This window comes from Narcine bancroftii, chromosome 1, assembly GCF_036971445.1.
Source record: "Narcine bancroftii isolate sNarBan1 chromosome 1, sNarBan1.hap1, whole genome shotgun sequence".
Lineage (NCBI taxonomy): Eukaryota > Metazoa > Chordata > Chondrichthyes > Torpediniformes > Narcinidae > Narcine > Narcine bancroftii.
Window position 1 is genome coordinate 191324346 of NC_091469.1, and position 18186 is coordinate 191342531.

General features: G+C 42.1%; 1 protein-coding gene across 7 annotated transcripts in view; it reads right to left on the reverse strand.

The window, feature by feature from the left end:
* Positions 1-436: 436 nt before the first annotated feature.
* LOC138736365 (ral guanine nucleotide dissociation stimulator-like) overlaps positions 437-18186 on the reverse strand; it is a 152219-nt gene continuing 134469 nt past the window's right edge. For 5 of the 7 annotated variants that reach the window (XM_069885788.1, XM_069885781.1, XM_069885772.1 and 2 more), the window contains exons 7-18: positions 17600-17815; positions 17027-17130; positions 14428-14512; positions 11418-11495; positions 10044-10130; positions 9125-9157; positions 8159-8280; positions 7693-7788; positions 5935-6133; positions 4354-4599; positions 2344-2458; positions 437-1808 (exon numbers count right to left, since the gene is read on the reverse strand). In XM_069885788.1, coding sequence (XP_069741889.1) covers positions 1633-1808; positions 2344-2458; positions 4354-4599; positions 5935-6133; positions 7693-7788; positions 8159-8280; positions 9125-9157; positions 10044-10130; positions 11418-11495; positions 14428-14512; positions 17027-17130; positions 17600-17815 — 1557 coding nt within the window. In that variant the 3' untranslated portion in view covers positions 437-1632. The remainder of the gene's footprint in view (positions 1809-2343; positions 2459-4353; positions 4600-5934; positions 6134-7692; positions 7789-8158; positions 8281-9124; positions 9158-10043; positions 10131-11417; positions 11496-14427; positions 14513-17026; positions 17131-17599; positions 17816-18186) is intronic. The other 2 variants (XM_069885809.1, XM_069885798.1) reach the window with 2 other exon arrangements.

Here is an 18186-nt window from a genome sequence, read left to right on the forward strand (position 1 = left end):
AGAAAACTTGCAAAGTCAGAGATCTGGTGAGTTGAAATTCTAGGAAGCTCTGACCATCAAGAAAGAAGGTTAATAAAATAAGACTTGTTTTCCATTGTGTGGCCTCTTGTGCAAAAATAACATGGAATTTGATTAAGTGGTAGTATACAAGGCTTGTACTCAGGTGAAATGCATTGGGAGGATGGAGAGATCTGCTAAAACCTTAGAATTACCCCTGTGCTAACTGAAGTCAGAGTAAAGAACCATTACACATAAGGTAAGGGCAGGAAAGAGTTGGTATGCCACAGGTCAGAGGGGAAGTAAACAGGCATTGTATTGAATGAAAAGGCTTCCAAAGGCAGTAGTGTACAGCCCAACTGATGGAAGAATGTAGTGACCAACAATGCCAGCCATTTGCCTTGACTGACTGGAAGCCACAGACAGCCAAAAGACCAGATCTTGTTTGAAGCTGTATTCAATCTTCCCCCTTTTTACAATATACAAAAAGGTAACAAAGACAGCACATCTCACCAGACAGGAGCCATAGAGCAAACATCAACTGCATACAAATAACAAGTCAATATATTAGATCATATTCAACAGTAAGAAATTTACAGTTCCACTCATTGATAAAATGTCTGTACAATGAATAAATATTGCCCCAGAAAAGATTCAAGTGCTTTTTATATACAGAACAAACTTTTTTAAAAAATCACAGTTCCTTTGAAAATGAGTCATTAATTGCAAATAAAAAAAGTTTTATATATCAGCCAAAGACTGGCTCAGATTTTAACTGTACAATTCTGTCCAATCCAGCCTAGCTTCATTAAGATGGAATCATATTGTAATAATGAGTCATCAACTGTTGGCCATGTATTTCTGCATTGTTTCAAAGCCAGATGTTTTCCATATCAGTGACATCTTGCCAAGAGATACTGGGGCTGAATTCTCAGAATTTCCTGCAACAGTTTTTTGGATAAACTTTAGGATGGCTATGGTGCAAGCAATCTGTTTGATGCTGGATGACTTCTAAAATGGGGAGCTCTATTACAGGATTCAAAGTCACTTATACACAGCCAGAAGCAAACTCTTAAGCCTTGCTAACTGAAGTTCATGATGGACCTTGTGATTTGTTATGACTCCAAGTCGTTGGTGAGGCACAGTGACAAGTGTTCTGTAACTGAAGGACCAAGAGTTTCTACATTTTGCTGAGATTTAGTGTTTTCTTTGTATTTTAATAACTTCATGTTCTGGGCAAAGCAGGTCCTGCAGGATAATGACTCAGACTTCAGAGAACCAGCATCCCCTTGATTGGCAGATAATAAAAAGGCAGTTACAACTTCATGTTCCCACCATTGCTTGAGGTGGATGAGCACATGATCTTCTGTGTCCTATAACTGGGCAGGATGCTTAATCTTCACCCAAGCCTGAAGAACAGGGTAGATCTGATATCTCTTCCACAGGTCTTTCTCACTTCATTGTCCATTCAAAGTTAATACCTTTCAGTCTCTCCAGTAAAATTGAATGGATGCTGGTAGTATACTTTTAGAAGTCCTAGTCACAAAATATTGCACATTTATCGGTAACACTGATTTTTTTTTATATGTATACATACACAAGGGTGAATCCAGCAAACACCAGTAACAGGAGGAGCTAGAAGATGCTTTTGGTAATCTTCAGTCCTTTCTGTTTCATTCTCGGGAGAGTTGAGCTTGAAACAGGTTTTGGTTTTCCTGATTTTGAGTGTCCCCTTTTCTTCAGCATAAAGTCATAATTGACAGATGAATTCATGGCATAGAACACGTTGGCATTGTCAGGGATTTTCAGTTCTGATATTGAAAGAAAAAGTATTATAAGCACCCATTTTATTCAACTGTAATGAATTTTAATACGACTTCTCTGAAAATATTCTCTTTTGCTGTGGGTAATGTTCAGCAATGAAATGAACACGGTTTGTGTTCTGACCCCTGATGGAACCTTTTACAGTGGGAGTCACCAGTATTCAACTGGGAAGAGAATCCAGCCTGATTCTATTCTTCCCTGGCCTGGACACAGTTAAAGCCAGTCATACAACAGAGTTCAAGAAAGCGATCACTGGTGGCAATTAGTTTGAGATTATACATCATCTGTCCACTGGGTGGTGTGTTCAGCATCTAAATAACTCCTTCACCACACCCCTACCCCAACCCTTTTCATAGTTCAGTCTTCACCTCCATCAATTAGGAGGGTGTTGTAAACCTGGCCAAGGGGATGTACAAGATCCCACACAGATGGAAAAGGTCACCTCTAAAGTGGGTGCATCACTTGCCTTATGATTGAGTCTGCTCAAATCTCTGAACCCACACCCCCATATGTCATACACACCTCGGTCTTCAGCGATGATTTGTACTAGCTGGTAATCCTCAGGCCTGTCCCCATCCAAATTGTGTTTTGCCATGGCCTTTCGAATGACCACAGGTGTCTTATCCTGGCTTGTCACCTGCAACAGAGTTTAATCCTTGAAAAGACCATGCTGAGGATTTACTGCCCTGCTGTTCAAGAGACAAGAATACCTTTTTACATCACCACATTTTCTTTGAACTCTTCCATAAGCATCTCCATCCATTTTTTGGTGCAGCTGCACCTCACATTAGACAATGGATACTCATTGAGCCTCCAGAATATAGACAGGATGCAGTGTTGGGCAGAAAAGTGACAGACTGAGTTCAAATGCGAGGTGATGCATTTTGGAAGGATAAACCAGAAGGCTAAGTGCAGGGTTGATGATTGGTTACTTAAGAGTGTGGATGAACAGAGGGACCTTGGGGTTCAAATCCATACATCCCGCAAGGTTGCCATACAGTTTGATATGATAGTTAAGAAGGCCTGTGGGATGCTAGGCTTCATTAAAAGGGGATGGAGTTCAGGAGTAGAGAGGAAATTATGCATTTCTATAAATCTCTGGTAAGACTACACTTTGAATATTGTATTCTATTCTGGTCACCTCATTATAGGAAGGATGTGGAAGCTATGGAAGGATGTGGCCTGGATTGGAAAATGTGTCTTATAAGGCAAGATTAGCAGAGCTAGGACTTCGTGAAGCATAGAAGGATGAGAGGAGACTTGATAGAGGTCTGCAAGATTTATGAGGCACAGATGGGGGTGGACAGCCAGCACCTGTTTCCCAGGGCAGGATCAGCAAACACCAGAGGACACATACAAAATTGAGAGAGGGAAGTTTAGGGCAGACATCAGTAGAGAGAGAGAGAGAGAGAGAGAGAGAGGACACATACAAAATTGAGAGAGGGAAGTTTAGGGCAGACATCAGGAGATAGATAGAGAGAGATGGTAGTGGAGGCTGAAATTTTGAGGGCATTTAAGAGACTCTTAGACAGACACCTGGATGGAAAAAAAAGTTTACAGGGTAGGGAGGGTTTAGTACTTTATTTTAAGAAGGAATACAAAGTCAGCATAACATCAAGGGCTGAAAGGCCTGTACTGTGCTGTATTGTTCTATGAGATCCCTGCTGGGTTAATTAACTCAGCCCAGGCCCCAGCCTTGATTCTGTAAGGAAAGCCCCCTCCACCTGCCTATCCTTCCTCAATAAATGAAATGCCCAATGAAGAAGGTGAGTTGGTAGCACCAATGACACCTTAATGGATACCTAGAGATTGATCCTGGAGGGATCGAGGATGAACCCCACTGAAGGTTCGGAGATGGCAGATCCTGCACACCCTGTCACATGAAGAGCTGGATGAGGAAGGGTATCTGCTTTGGAAGGTGGTGCACTCCTTGTACCTCCACTAGGCTTTTGTGTCCAGGTTAATTAACATAGATCAAAAAAAGCATTGGCATTTCCCAAGGATTGTTGCCCTTTCTCTGGTGTGAGAACAACTATTTACCACTTCCCTCTATGGCCGAGGCATAAAAATCAAGTCACAGAACCACAGCCCTTCTGTCCATCGAGAGCCTGCAGCCAATAATTAGTGTTAACACTAAATCTACATCAAGCCCATTTTATTTTCCCCACATTCCCCAACGCTCACCTGCACACTCAAAGGCAATTTACAGAGGTCAATTAACCTAACGATCTGCAAGTCTTTGGGATGTTGAAGGAAACCAGAGTACCTGGGGGAAATGTGCAAACAGTGCTCAAGGTCAGAATTAAACCCAAGACACTGGTGTTGTGCCACCCTATCACTTGGGAGTACAGTTCTGCTTCGAATAATGGCAGGATTTCCCACATTGGCCTCACAGTGGGTGGGGTATGAGAAATCAGAATTTGTTGCCCAGTGGAGCGTGAGACAGTTTGGGTTGGACCAATGCTCACCAAATCCTGCACCCTCATCTCACCCATGACCCACAACACCCAACCCAGGAGCAGAGATACTCACCAAAATGCTCTTGTACATGTTCCCATTGTCAACGTCCAGACTGACCCGAATGATACAGCAGTCATCCACCTGCTGGTTATAAAGTGGCAGAGATAGTGTGGAGTAGCTGGATATCCCAGAGACAGAGCGCTTGTGCGTTCTGGAGGACGTTATGGGTGTGGAGGAAACTGAGGAAGAGGAGGCACTGCTTGACCCTGAGCCGATTCCAGATGTGTCCAATGAGGACAGCGATGTTGATCCCCAGAACTAAAAGAAAATGAAATATGGAAAAAAAAAATAAAGTTTACCATCGGGACAAGACTGGTACCAAGATCGCCCAGTCTGACCCAGTTTGGAATGTTGTACCTGCCAGATAAAAGCTGGTACATCCAATGTTCAGTTAAAAAAAAACACTGGAACTGAAATAAAACCAAGCTTCTCAGTCAATTCTGCAAAGGTTCACAGTGTGCATCCACCTAGAACCCCAGCATTGCCACCAGCACCCTTGCATTTTATCTGCACCATGTCCACCTACCTTACAGTCACCATCTGTTTACACAGCAACTTTAATGCAACATCAAAGCCCTCAGTACCTCACACAAACATGGACATGCAAAATTTGACTTTCAGTCACACTGAAGACATTGTGGGAGTTGAACAAAAGGTTGATCAACAAGCATCTTAAAAGTGAAAGGAGAGGGTGAGAGGTTTAGGAAAGGAATTCCATTGCTGAGGGTTTTAGCAGCTGAAGGCATAGTTACCAGTGGTGAAGCAATTAAATTTAGCTGCACTCAGCAGGTTTGAGCATTTTTGGGTGGTAGAGCAGACTAGATCGCAGATATATTAACACTTTTTTTTAATATTGCAATTGTGTCCAAAGTTGCCAACTGCTGGTTCCTCTTTGAATCTTGGGAGGGAATGCATAGCACTTTAGGCTTCAGGAGTATCATGAAGAAAACAAAGTGGAGATCCAGCAGGGATGTGTCTGTGAATGGGATAAATACCAACACGAGGCTGCTGGGCACGTCAGCTGATAACCTCCCTCCAACTCCCGACGCCAGCATCTTCCCACTGGCCAGCCAACGTGCCTGCAACTTCCACAGCCAACTAGAAGGCAAAGTGGCTTCTTTATCATTCACTTCTGACAGCTAATCAACCAGCTCTTCCTTGCTCAACTCCAACATGTTTGGAGCAAACTTAAGAGCAATTGAGCTGTTCCATTTGTAATTTGCCACTATTTTTCATTCAACTCCCAGAAGGATCCAGGAGTTTAATCTATTGTTAGAGATTCCAGGATAATCACAGAGTTGGAAACCCCAAATCGATGGATGAATCAACAGTTAACTGGAGGAAAAATGGATTAAATCTTGGGAGCGGAACAACCAAGAGAGATACATCTCAGCTCATTCTCATAGTGTGCCATCATAGGTAGGGTGGGTCTCGTATCCCCTAAAGGCATCTTTAGTGACAGGCTGCTAAGTTACAGGAGGCTCTCTGGCAAAACTGGGTAAGCACATTCTCCACAGTGTATGGATGGCACAGCCTTTTGCACCAGGCCTCACAATGAAAGGGCAGCTTATTGATGCACAAGCTCACCCCTACCTTTTTCTCTTGGGAATCCGGAGACTCTGAGATGAAGCTGATGTTGATTTCTTCGACATCGGAGCTACTGGAGCCAGCGGACGTGACGCTAACAGAGTCTGCTCCATCCCCGCTGCCCAAGTATGGGCCATACTTCAGCTGCTCACACGATCGGGACTGGGCACTGGTGGTTGGAGAATCTGTGGCTGGCGTCTGCCTGCTATGAGGGACAAGGAAGAAGAAGGGAGTCAACAGCTGAATGGTTTAATGGCAGATCTAATGTTGAACTGGCAGGTACATGATTGGGGTTATCATTAATCACTATGAACATTCCCACCATTTTTGATGTTTTTGATATCAGCATTAATATAAACCAGGCTACAGACTCACTCCCATGTTTCGCATGACCACACTGCAACATCTGCCTTTCTGAGTGTCATGGTGGGAACAGAACAATCTCCATCTTGTAAACAATTTGCTTCCAATCTTCCCTTTCCCATCTTTGCTCAGCCAATTGTGTAACCAGACACACTGCTATCACACAACTCCAGTGGCCTAACTCAATTCTGGCCTCTGGTCCTGCCTGTTCTCCCTGTGACACTATGACTTCCTCACTCATTCCCAGGTTAATTGCTCAGCACAAATGGTTGCTGGTATAATTGAGTAGCAGATTTGGGGAGAGTTGATGGCAGGAAAGATTAGTCAGGGAATGGGACCACTATGAAAACTTGATGGGCTGAATTGCCTGCTTCTCCTGTGAAAAATAAGTACGATGAGCCATGGCCAGCCTCATTTCTTCCTGCTCAGGGTTCTCCCTTAACCTAATTTTGAGAGATGGTGACACTACTGGAGCGCCCCTGCCATCCTCACCTCACCTCTCACTTTCTTGAACTTTACATCCAGTGGAATTAATCTTTCAATAGATATCCCTGTCTAATGTCCTGCACTCAGCCCCCATTCCCCAAGAACACAGACCAATTATCACAATTCCCAAATACTGACCCAACCCAAGATCAACCTGTGTACCTGACCCTTGGCATGCAGTTCAGCCACTCAAACAGACTTTCAAAATCAAGAGTTCCAGCACAGCCCTTGGAAGGGGTGGGGGGTGGAAAGAGGGTGGTTCAACCACTCATTCTGACAGAATGTATTTAGGAAGCCAAATATTTTGCAACAAAAGGCCAGAGACAGTGAGCACAAAGGTAAATTACTTTCACTTGGCACTGGAAAGATAGCATGTGGAATATTCCATAAAAGTCTGGACTTCCCATCCAAAGAAGGGAAGGCAATAAGGAATTTTGGATGGAGACATTTTTCCGTGAAGAGAGAAGGCAAATTGAGCCCATATTCATTCGAGTCTGGAATAATCTCATTGAAGCACAAAATTCTTATAGGGATCAACAGGGGTGATGGCCTATTACTGCTATTGTTTCTTATGTCCTTACAACTCAATATCACAGTAAAGGTAGGTTGTGGGTTCAGTGACCAGAGGGTGGGGGAGGTGGAAATGCAAGAAAACTGGCAAGAGGATCAGAGATGAGATAAGAAGCATTCCTCCTTCCCCACCCCACACAGTGGATTTTGATCTGGAAAGGAATGAATTCAATAGCAATTTTCAAAAAGAGATTTGGATAAAATTTGAAAGAGAAAATGCATTTGCAAGGCTCGAGGGTATGAGCTGAGCCAACAGAATTCAAGTAGGCTAAATGGCCTATCTATGATATCATTACATTCTACAATAGGCCCATCTACCAAGGCCAGGTAGCAAAGGACACTCACTCGCTCCATCGTTTAATGATTCCCGTGTTCTTCTTTGCCTTCAGAGTGTTGCTTGCAGATTCTGCCAGAGGCTCAATTTCACAGGACAGGTTGTAACTGGAATCACAGTAACAACATCATTTTAAAAAAAGTAACAAAGTTAAGCATGATCTTCCTGCACCTCTCATCCTTTCAATCTCCTTTATTCAGAGAAGCTTTTAAAATCATGGTCTGGCCTCACAGTCACTGGGCCTTGGCTCCCTGTTCTCCCTGGGCAGGGTATTCCACTTACACCAGATCCTCAGTTTAAAACCAAATATACCTCAACCATAGAGATTGACTGCACTAAGCTAACAGAGGGACATGTGTGTTGGGCAAGTGGGTACATGAAGGTGTGCAGTGTGAAAGTGTACTGAGCAGGGATGCAGACACTCCCCAAACCCTCTCCACCCTCTACCCCTCCAGCTCAGTACAAGCGACCTCTCACCTCTCTGCCTCCGTCAGTCGCCCCACACTATGAAACCAGTCAACAAACCGATGGTCTGGTGTAAATGAGTAGTTGTTGCAGGCAGACTGCAGCAACTTGATCTGTGCAATCACTTCAAACTCCTGTTGGAAAAAGAGGAACACCCATTAGTGTCAATGAAGTGTGCAGTAAATGAGCATTCACATCTCTCTCTTCTCTATGTCTCTTCCAATAGAGTACATTTCCTGTCTTCCATTGCACCCCTGGTCCATTTTCTCAGCTCCAGGTTTTGACCCCAGTCTTCACTATCCCATTTAACCATTCTCAGGAGCGGTTTTACACTTTAGAAGCAGATACCTGTGCACCACATGCTCCCAATTCACAGTGTGGGAAGTGTTCCAAATTCTGGCTGCAATATTACAGCACTTGATGCAATATGAACATTCCTCAAAGGACCAGATAAAGACTCTGGAAGCCCCCATAACAACTATTAGCTATGATTGTCACCTGCTCTACAAGGGCAGGTAGTAGGCCCAGATTTTGCTTAAATAGACTCATCTGTAATACTAGATTTTTAAAATATTTATTTATTGCCCAGATGTGAATGGCACATGATACCAGTACTTGTATTCCAAACAGCTGCATATCCTATTGGGAGAAGGTATGTATGTCCTGGAACAGATTGCAAGGTCCCAAGTGCATTGGAACAATTCATACCCACTTTGCACCAATAGTTCAGGTCTGGATGCTGGGTCATTAATTGAACCACTGTGTGATTAGAGCCCTAGTTATCAGTACTTGGTGCCATCTGGTTGTCTAATTGAGATACAACCGTTCCCTGGGAATTATAGAACCATGTGCAGGAGCACAGGGCATTCAGCCCTGCACCCCAGCACAATAGCCACTTCATGGGGAACACCTGGTCTGCAACATGACGGCTGAATTATACTGCCCTTCAATAATGAAGCCAACCATTAATTGACTTACCTTTCTCCTTTTCTCAAAGTTGATTAAACCTCCCTGTGAAATAAGAAAAGAACAGATTACCAGAAGACAAACGCCATGCATGTAATTCCTGCCTCTCTCCATGCCTTTATTCAGAAGCAAAGCCAATTCATTTGAACATTCCCATCATAGTATGCAACTCAAACTAAGTTTTGCAGTCTAGTCGTTTAAGAGCACAACTTCAACCAGCCAGTAGTTGAGAGCTGGGGTAGTGCAAGATTTAAATTAATACTTGCCCTACCCAAATAAAATTGCCTTTAATAAGCACTGTGGGAATTTTACTTCAACTAGGCAGTGGGAGATTCTGAGAAGTGATTTTAAGAATGGTTTTCCTCAAACCAATATTATAATCAGTCTATCATATCCTTCCATTGACTCTCCAATGGTAGTCTCTCCCAATCTATGGCATCAGCCTTGCCCCATTCCTTCCTACAATGCTGACCTGGCTCCAACTTGCCCCACCAGTCCTCCTGTAACAGATGATACCACTGCACACATATACTGTGTCAGAACTATGTGTTCAATGGAACTATCACACAGAAACCCAATTGTGAATGGAAATTTGGATCATGTTTTCTATCAGGCACTCGAAATTCACTGCACCACTTAAAGCAGGATCAACAGACAGCAAACATTGTGGATGAAACATCCAAATCTCCTGAAAAACAGAGCCAGATACCAATTTACCATTACTAGTCTTGAAGGAACTGCTGACAAGGCTTGTGAATAATTACTTCACTATTAAGATGGCACAGAACAGAGAGGTGACCCATTTAAGATCTCCAGTTAATCACTTGGCTACACCACTGAGGAACACATTTACCATCATAGTCAAAGGAATTTTCCAGGCTACACATAAATGCTGCATTTGGAAGCAGATCTCAGGTTATTTCTTACTTACGTCTAAATGATCTTTCACTGCAGTGTCCAGCATAACCAGGTCAGTGAGAAAAGTTCCCAAGTATGGGATTGTACCCTGCATGACTCCCTAGAAAAATACAACAGACAGTTGCAATATTGATCAAGAAGAAATGACTAATTAGCACCCTGGTCTGCAGTGGAGAAGGAAATATGGCAGTCTCCATTACAATTCATATGCTGCTATTAAACTTCCCAATTGGTCTCACCTTCCTGTTAGGTTACAAGCTTCTGACTGCACTGGCAAAGTGATCAGATGAAAGGTGTCTGGGCAAGTCCTATAACAGAACATCTTACTAATCCCAAGAGAAACATACATACTAGATAATGATGTTCTTCTGATGGCTGGTGAATCCAGAACTGGGGGTTTTGCTATCATAGGATAGCAGAGTGGTGCAGTTAACAGTCACTGCCTCACAGCTCCACAACCCCGGAACAACCCTGATCACGTGCATGGGTTTCCTTGCAGTGCTGTGGTTTCTTCTATATCATAAAGATTTAAATTAAATGTACAACACAGTAACAGGCCCTTCCAGCCCACAAGCCCGGGTCACCCAAATATACCAATCAACCTACAACCCCAGAATATTTTTGAAGAGTGGGAAGAAACCAGAGCACCTAGCGGAGACCCATGCAAACACAAGAAAAATGTACCAACTCCTTACAGACAGTTCCAGATTCAAACCAGGGTCGTTGATGCTGTAATAGTGTGGCACTAACAGCTACATTAACCGTGCCACTTTGTAGATTGACACACAAATTGGCCACTATAAGCTGCCCCCTGGGTAAAATCTGCCAGAGTGGGGAGGAGGAGGAATTGGTGGGAATAAAATCTGAATGGAGTAAAAGGTTGTTGATTTTTAGCAGGAAATTAAAATGGGCTGCAAGAGCTTTCTAAAGAAAACACTTTCCAAATTCTTTTTTCTTTGTATATTTTTACAATTATGCAGTTCTCTTGTCCCCTCAATGGATGTTAATTCAACATTCATTTCCATCATCTTATTTTCTGAATTTGGGTTGTTTACTGCCTGCTTTCTTACATCCACAGCGCAAGGCAGACAGGAAAAACTGCACTACAAAATGCAATTGCAACAGCACTTTATTGGAATCAAATTTATAGATTTATTTTTATTGCAAATGAAAACAATATTAACTATGTGGATATCCACCAATTTTCAAGAGTTTGTGGGAGTGTCTCAAATCAATGCCGATGGCGAAAATCCAGTAGAGAAATATAGAATCATGAGAGGGAATAGTTTTTTTCTTCGGAATTTGATGTCACAGTGGCTTAAAGATGATGGACAAACTAAAACCCACTGCCTTGGGTGACTCAGATAGATCTCAGAAGCAAACCTACCAACTCCTTTTGTTGCTGTTGTCTTTTCTGAGCCCGTTTTGGATTGATGTCAAGTGTAGCGAACTTTGAGGTCCCCTCCTGGAATTCCAGAATATGAAAAAAAAAAGACAAACGTACAGTGAGCAAACACACAACTGGTCAAAGAATGCTTGATTCAGTCTTCAGAATAAACTGATAGCAGGTGCTAAACCCTGCCTTTCCAGTAGGTGGTGGCACAATATTTGACAAAAGCTCAGGGCTTTCAAGGCAGGAAATGAACAACCCTGATGTGCTGAGGAACACAAACATGGCAATTCACTGATCTGCTGGAGGAAATCCACAGGTCAGAGGTCAGGCAGCATCCATATTAGAAAGGGTCAGTCAGTTTCTCCAGTTTCTCCAGGTCGCAACCTTTATCCAGATATGCTGAGGAGAATGAAAGAGAACCAATCTGAGCTTTGTGTTTCTCCCACCTCATTCCCAAAGGGACTACACTTGCACCAAATACATGCTGTTACTGCCTAGGGGCTGGTACAAGGGGAAATACTGCTCAAACTTCTTGTTTCTAAATTACTTTTCAGTAGCGCTGTTGGACTGTGCCATCTGTAGAACAAGCCCCACAACAGACCAGGGCACTATCCACCAGCTACTTTCATCCATCCTGAATGAAGCTGGTTTTCACTACCTGATTGCTCAGAGGACGTCAGGGAAGTTTCAACTGACTCATTAACCCAGTGACAAACACTCCACAGGCTTGCAAACTTACTGTAAGAGTCTAAACAAGAATGAGAGTTGTGGGTTGCTGGGGGTGGAACGGAAGCTCAGGGCCAGTCATGGAGTGTTTTAAAGAATGCTGTGGTGTGAACTTTCCCTTCATTAAGTTACTGAAGCTTTACCACAAACTGAGCTAGATGGTAAAAGCCTTTAGAAACTTGAGACTTGACAACTCTTCAGCTTGCTTGGTTAAAAGTGCAAGGTCCAGGACTTGGCAAGAATGAGGTGACTGGCCCATAATCAGCACTCGTTGATTACTGGTTGTACAACCACATCCTGCCGTCAGATCTCCATGACACTTGCTACATGCCTGAAATGTTGACCTTACTGCTGCTTCCAGGAAGCCAAAGTATAACCTTCACTTTAACCACACTGCAGGTTTTATACAATGGCTTAATCACTCAACTAATAGGTTCAGACCTTCTGCAACTTTTGTTTGAAAGTGCAGAATGCTTTATTTTCCTTTCTCTTTGGTAAAAGCCCTGCACATCAGTAATAGAGATTTGTAACTAATGCCCTTGTTATGGATTTGGCTTTGCTTTAAAAGACTTGTTGGGTTCAACAACAATGAAAAACCTGCTTTAATGTGTGAAAACTCCCTAAATTTCCCCCAAAACAGAATTGGGCAGAGAGATGCATTTTGTGGAGGGAAAAGGGTAAGGAGGTTGTGCGAGGGAAATCCACAGGCAGAGGCCTGCGCAGCAATTGGTATAGTCAGTAATCATGAAGGTCAGAAGCAGAGGACAAGATGAGTTTTTAGAGCCTACAGTTTTTACACAGGTTAAGAATGGGCAAGGCCATTGAAGTAGGGTTGATTGGGCCCATAAACATATGTTCCGACCTTAGTGGTGGTTAACGCCAACAGCCAGAGTTCAAATCTATAGCTGCCTGCAAGGAGCTTGTACAATTTTCATGTGTGTTTTCTCCGGGTACTTCAGTTTCCTCCCATGTTCTATAGACATGTGGGATTGGTAGGTTAATTGGTCGCATGGGTGTATTTGGGCAGCATGGACTCGTGGGCCTGTTAGTGTGCTGCACATCCAAATTAAAAAGGCATAATATTAACAAGAGTAATTGCTGGAATCATTCAGCAGGTCAGAGAGCATTTGTGGAACGAAGATCAGGGTTAAAGATTCAAGGTGTTCATCTGAACTGACCTGAAACATTAACTGTTTGTTTCCACAGATGCTGCCTGATCTTTTGAATGTTTCAGCCACATCGGTTTTTATTTCTGATTTCCAGAATCTGATATTTATTTCTTGAATATCTTCACACACAGTATTTGTAATTGGATATTTGTGTGTTTTGTGTGGAAGCTCCTTCAATCTCAGGGGACAGCAAGAGTAAATGTTTGCTGGGATGAAACTCTGTTTAAATCAATAAACAGCGCAGGGACAATGACTCAAGAGGAGATTCACTGGCAGAATAAAGCACAAAATATCAAATACAGGAGATTTCCACAAAGTTAAAACAGAATAACATCCAGCTACTCCCTATATTTTGCTTACTGCATATCTTTACAGAGAACGGATCTTGAGATTATTCAAGTTAATTGGGTGTCACTGACAACAGTCGGTGCACATCATACTGAAGTAGACTGCACAAGTTTCACACATTAATGGAGACCCCAGATTTCCATTACAATCGTGCATCATGAGCTTTGTATTGTTGACAGTTGTGGTTTTTGGCAATGGTTAACACAGAACACTGAAACTCAGAGTTTTATTTGCCAGCCTTATTGCACCCAGGATTCTTTGCATCATTCATTTTTTAAAACTCTTGCTTGTTTTGCGTCTTGATGTTCATGACCCAAAAGGACTCAGAGCTCTGCCAAACAGGTGTGAGCAGGTATGGATTACCAAGGCACACTTGTTCAGGACTTATTGTTGACATTCCATTCAGCCAGGCTCATTTATGTATTGAACAGATATCAATTTAGAAGTCTTCATTTTACAAAACTTGCCTGAATAAACATTTCTTTCAACTTCATCCCAAATCATAAAGGGTTTAATGCATTTCTTTTTCAGTGTCCCACGCTAACAATCCCCCAAAACAGGACAAAAGTTAACAACGCAAAACTCAAAATAGAAAGCTGATGATGCACAATTCAAGGCGCAGAAGTAACAGAAGAATCCTGATTCAATGCATGATGCATTAGCGGAGAGCTAATGAGATTGCATTAACTGGACTCGCTTGAGTGAATCATCGGTGGATGATTGGATCCTTAAAGTTTATAAGAGGAACTACAATTTCTTACCTTGATGAGCAACTCGCGGCTCAGGGAGTGGTTATTGTCATCGGAGAAGATTTCAGACAGTTCTTGGAATATCCGAATGTTCTCCCTGCAAACATCGAACCGAGGACATAAAATATTAGAAGCAATGCAACACCATTTGCTAGTTACAGGAAAATTGATAACTGAAGATTAACAAATTCCCTCAAATCAGAGCACCAAGTTCCTGTTTTATATAACAGCAAACTAGAATTGAAGCCAAAATTGCCTTCTGCAAAATTCAGAAAACTTAATTTGCTGGGCCTTGCTTCTAATGAACATACTGATTACATGGAGTATGTGTTGTGGGGACAGCATGTATCCTATTCACTACACATGGCAGTTTACATCCAAGCACAGCTAGACCCCAATACAGTGGAAGGTGCTTTTACAACTCTCACTATGTACAACATGCAATGAACAGATTTCTGCCCATTGGTTTGATATCTGGTATTCACAATACAGTATCCGGAATTGAAGCAAATGATGAATAGAGAAACAGGGGAAAAAAATAAAATTGTAGAAGTACATTTTCTCTGAAGTAACACATACACCTTGGTGAAGATGGGAGCAAGTATTCAGCCAGTGGAGTGCCTTGGTCATGCTTTGCTTGTAGCAGCTGTTTGAATGAAGTTGTGTGAAACAGCAATGACATCACCAAGGATAAAGAGCTAGTTGAAGCCACTCACCATTGGGGTGACTCTCTTAAAGTGTCTCCTTATCCCTGCTTAGCAAGTCTCCCTGATCAGAGGCTTGATCTGTAAACTTGGGGGAGGAGTTAATTATCTAAATGTTATTGTTCGCCTTTTGAGTGGCTCCATGAAGGGGGAGGAACCTGCAGATGCAGCGATGGTTAAATGTTTTCAAAGAATGCAAATGAAAATAAAGTAAATGCTTTAAGTTGTATAGATATAGATATTCATACAAGTGAAGTTTGTTCAATGCATGTACAGTACAGTATTTTTGTGTTTTAAACTGTTTATTCTTAATGTAGGTATTATTAGTAAGGCATTGCAAGAGTAAGTCTCAAGCAACCAGAAAATATATTAATTCAGCATCTAGCAATCCCCATAGATGCTGGATACCAGGGGTTTTGCTGTACAACAAAGAAGTGCCCATTCCGTAATCAACGTGTTTATATTACTGCCATCCAAATTTTGAAGACATGCATTCAAACATAGGAACTTGTCACATTATCCACCAACCCTTGAAGAGTGGAAATTTGTCAACAACAAATGTGGGAATGAGCCATAACATCTGCCACACCTCAAGCAAATATCAGGAAACGAGAACTAGCTGTGGCTGGAAAAAGTTCGATTTCTCTCAAATGTCATGTTCTAAAACAGCCATTCTTAATGGGGGGGGGGGGGGCCATACCACCTCCCTGGGGGTGCCCACAGCACATTTAAGAGGCTACAAACTGAAAACACAATTTTAATTTTTTTTTTAATTTTTTAATGTGATTGGTAGAAGTACAGAAGAAACCAACTAAACTTGACTGCTTCACAGGGTGAGGCCCCATAAACTTTGAGCAGAGTCTTAAGGGGGCCATAGCCAAAAAAAGGTTGAGAATAACTGTTCTAAACCACGTGTAGGAGGCTTTATAAATTGTACATCAATACACTACGATTTTGACATGAACTAAAGTAGCTCTTTAGCCATCCTTTTGTGAAAGAACCATCAATAAGTTCCCAACATTTATCAATGATCAAAACTCAAGATAGACTAATTTCCAATTATAGCCTCTCGGTTCTACAGTAGGAGGTCTCACATTCAGTCTCTGATAACTGCTTGGTCTGCTGAGAGGAAAGAGATGGGCATAACAATTATGTCCCTGGATTGGGGGTAGAAATTTTTGTTATATTAGTTCAAAGTTCAGAATATGAAGCTTCACAAGAGAACAGACTCAAAACTCAAGGTTTAAAGTCAAACACAAGAGAATGTAAATTGGTCCAGGAATGGAAAGGAGATAACTCAACAACTTGCATTTATACAGCAGTTTTAAAACTTCAAGGCACTCCACATGAATCTTATCAAAGATGAGATTAAGGTTCATTAAGACCTGTTAGGGCAATAGATTTAGTGAGCATGTGAAAGGGTGAGATAGAGAGAATTTGAGAGATTTAGGAGGGATTTTCAGGTTTATGGCTCCTAAACAGCTGAAGAAATTCCTGTCAATGAGGAAGAGGTTAAAATTGAGCTAATCAAAGACAAGAATTAGAGGAACACAGGCACAATGCCTTTACAGTACCAGCAATAAAGACCAGACCTGGGTTCGAATCTCACAATGTAAGGAGTTTGCATCTTCTCCTCATGTCGGTGTGGGTTTTCTCCAGGGGCTCCCACTGTTCAAAACGTACTGGGGGTGTAGGTTAATGGGGTGTAAATTGGGCGGCACGTACTTGTAGGCTGAAATGGCCTGTTACCATGCTGTATGTCTATATTTTTTATAAAATTTAGAAAATATAAAACCACAGATAGAGTTTCATTTGCCAATTCAAGGAGGAAATAGTACCCTTGGGATAAAGAAGAAACTGGCTAACAAGATGAAGGAATTGGAATGTAAACTTTATTACAGTCCTACCTTGATACTTCGTCCCAACTTTTCTTGAGCCTGTGAACAGAGTTGCATTGTAAAGCAGAGAGGATAGCTCGTAGTGAAGAGAAATTTTTGAAGATTCTGCATTCCTGTGCAAAGGGAAAGAAAGATTGAAGAGGTCTTACAAAAGGGAGTCTTTTTTTTTAAAAAAAAACTCAGAACTTTTGAAGGTAGAAATTTGTCCTCAGCTAAATGTTCTGAGCAAACGTGCAACAGTAACAACTGTATATTGCTCTGCTTCCACTGAGAGATGTCCAACCTCAGTGTTTGGTAGGTCAATGGAAAACTGGAAATACAATGGTCAGGCCAATGAAGACAGGAGGTTATGTATTTAAATCTCTGAGAACATGTACAATCAAAGCTGGAAACCCAAGCTCTGGGGCTTTTATAGATAACAGACCATATAACATGTCCAGAAATAGCCATGTCCCCTCTTAGACTTGGATTCTACCATGCAAAATGGTCACAAATACCTTTTCAATACAATCCTTGTGAGACACCATGTTTCAGATTCTAAAAGGAACATTACTCAATAAACCTATCTAACATTTTACTTACCCTGGCCACCTCAATCCATCGTTCTATGATCTTGGCTCTCTGTTGAGATTTCAAGGTCTTGTCACTCAAACAGGTTGCAATGACACAGTTCGTAACCCTGTTGAACTGTGTGACGGTGGCACGGATCGTCGGTGCCACATGCTCCTTCCCTTTCTTATCCCTCTGGGACCAGATACTTCCCAGGCAGTGATATGGAACTACTTTCTTGAACAACTCCTGAACACAAGAAGTAGAATCTCATAACCAGCACCTCCAGAAAACAGAACAAATCATAGAAAATGGGCTGCATGGTCATTAATATTTTGGAATAGCATTGTGAATGTTTTGACTGAATGCCAGTGAGCAGAAGGACACATTAGTGTTCAATCTAAATGGTCAATTTCAAGCGCCAGTGCAGGACCTGATGCCCTGATCATGAACAACAATGAGAGGCAGAGGAACCCAGCAGGGTAGGCAGCATCAACAAAGAAATGGTCAGCCAACGTTTTGGGTCAGGACCCTTTCTTGAAATGGGTTCTGGCAATGAATGTGGCCATGTGCATAATGCCCTCTATATGGAAATCCAACAACTATGTGCCCAACCTGGG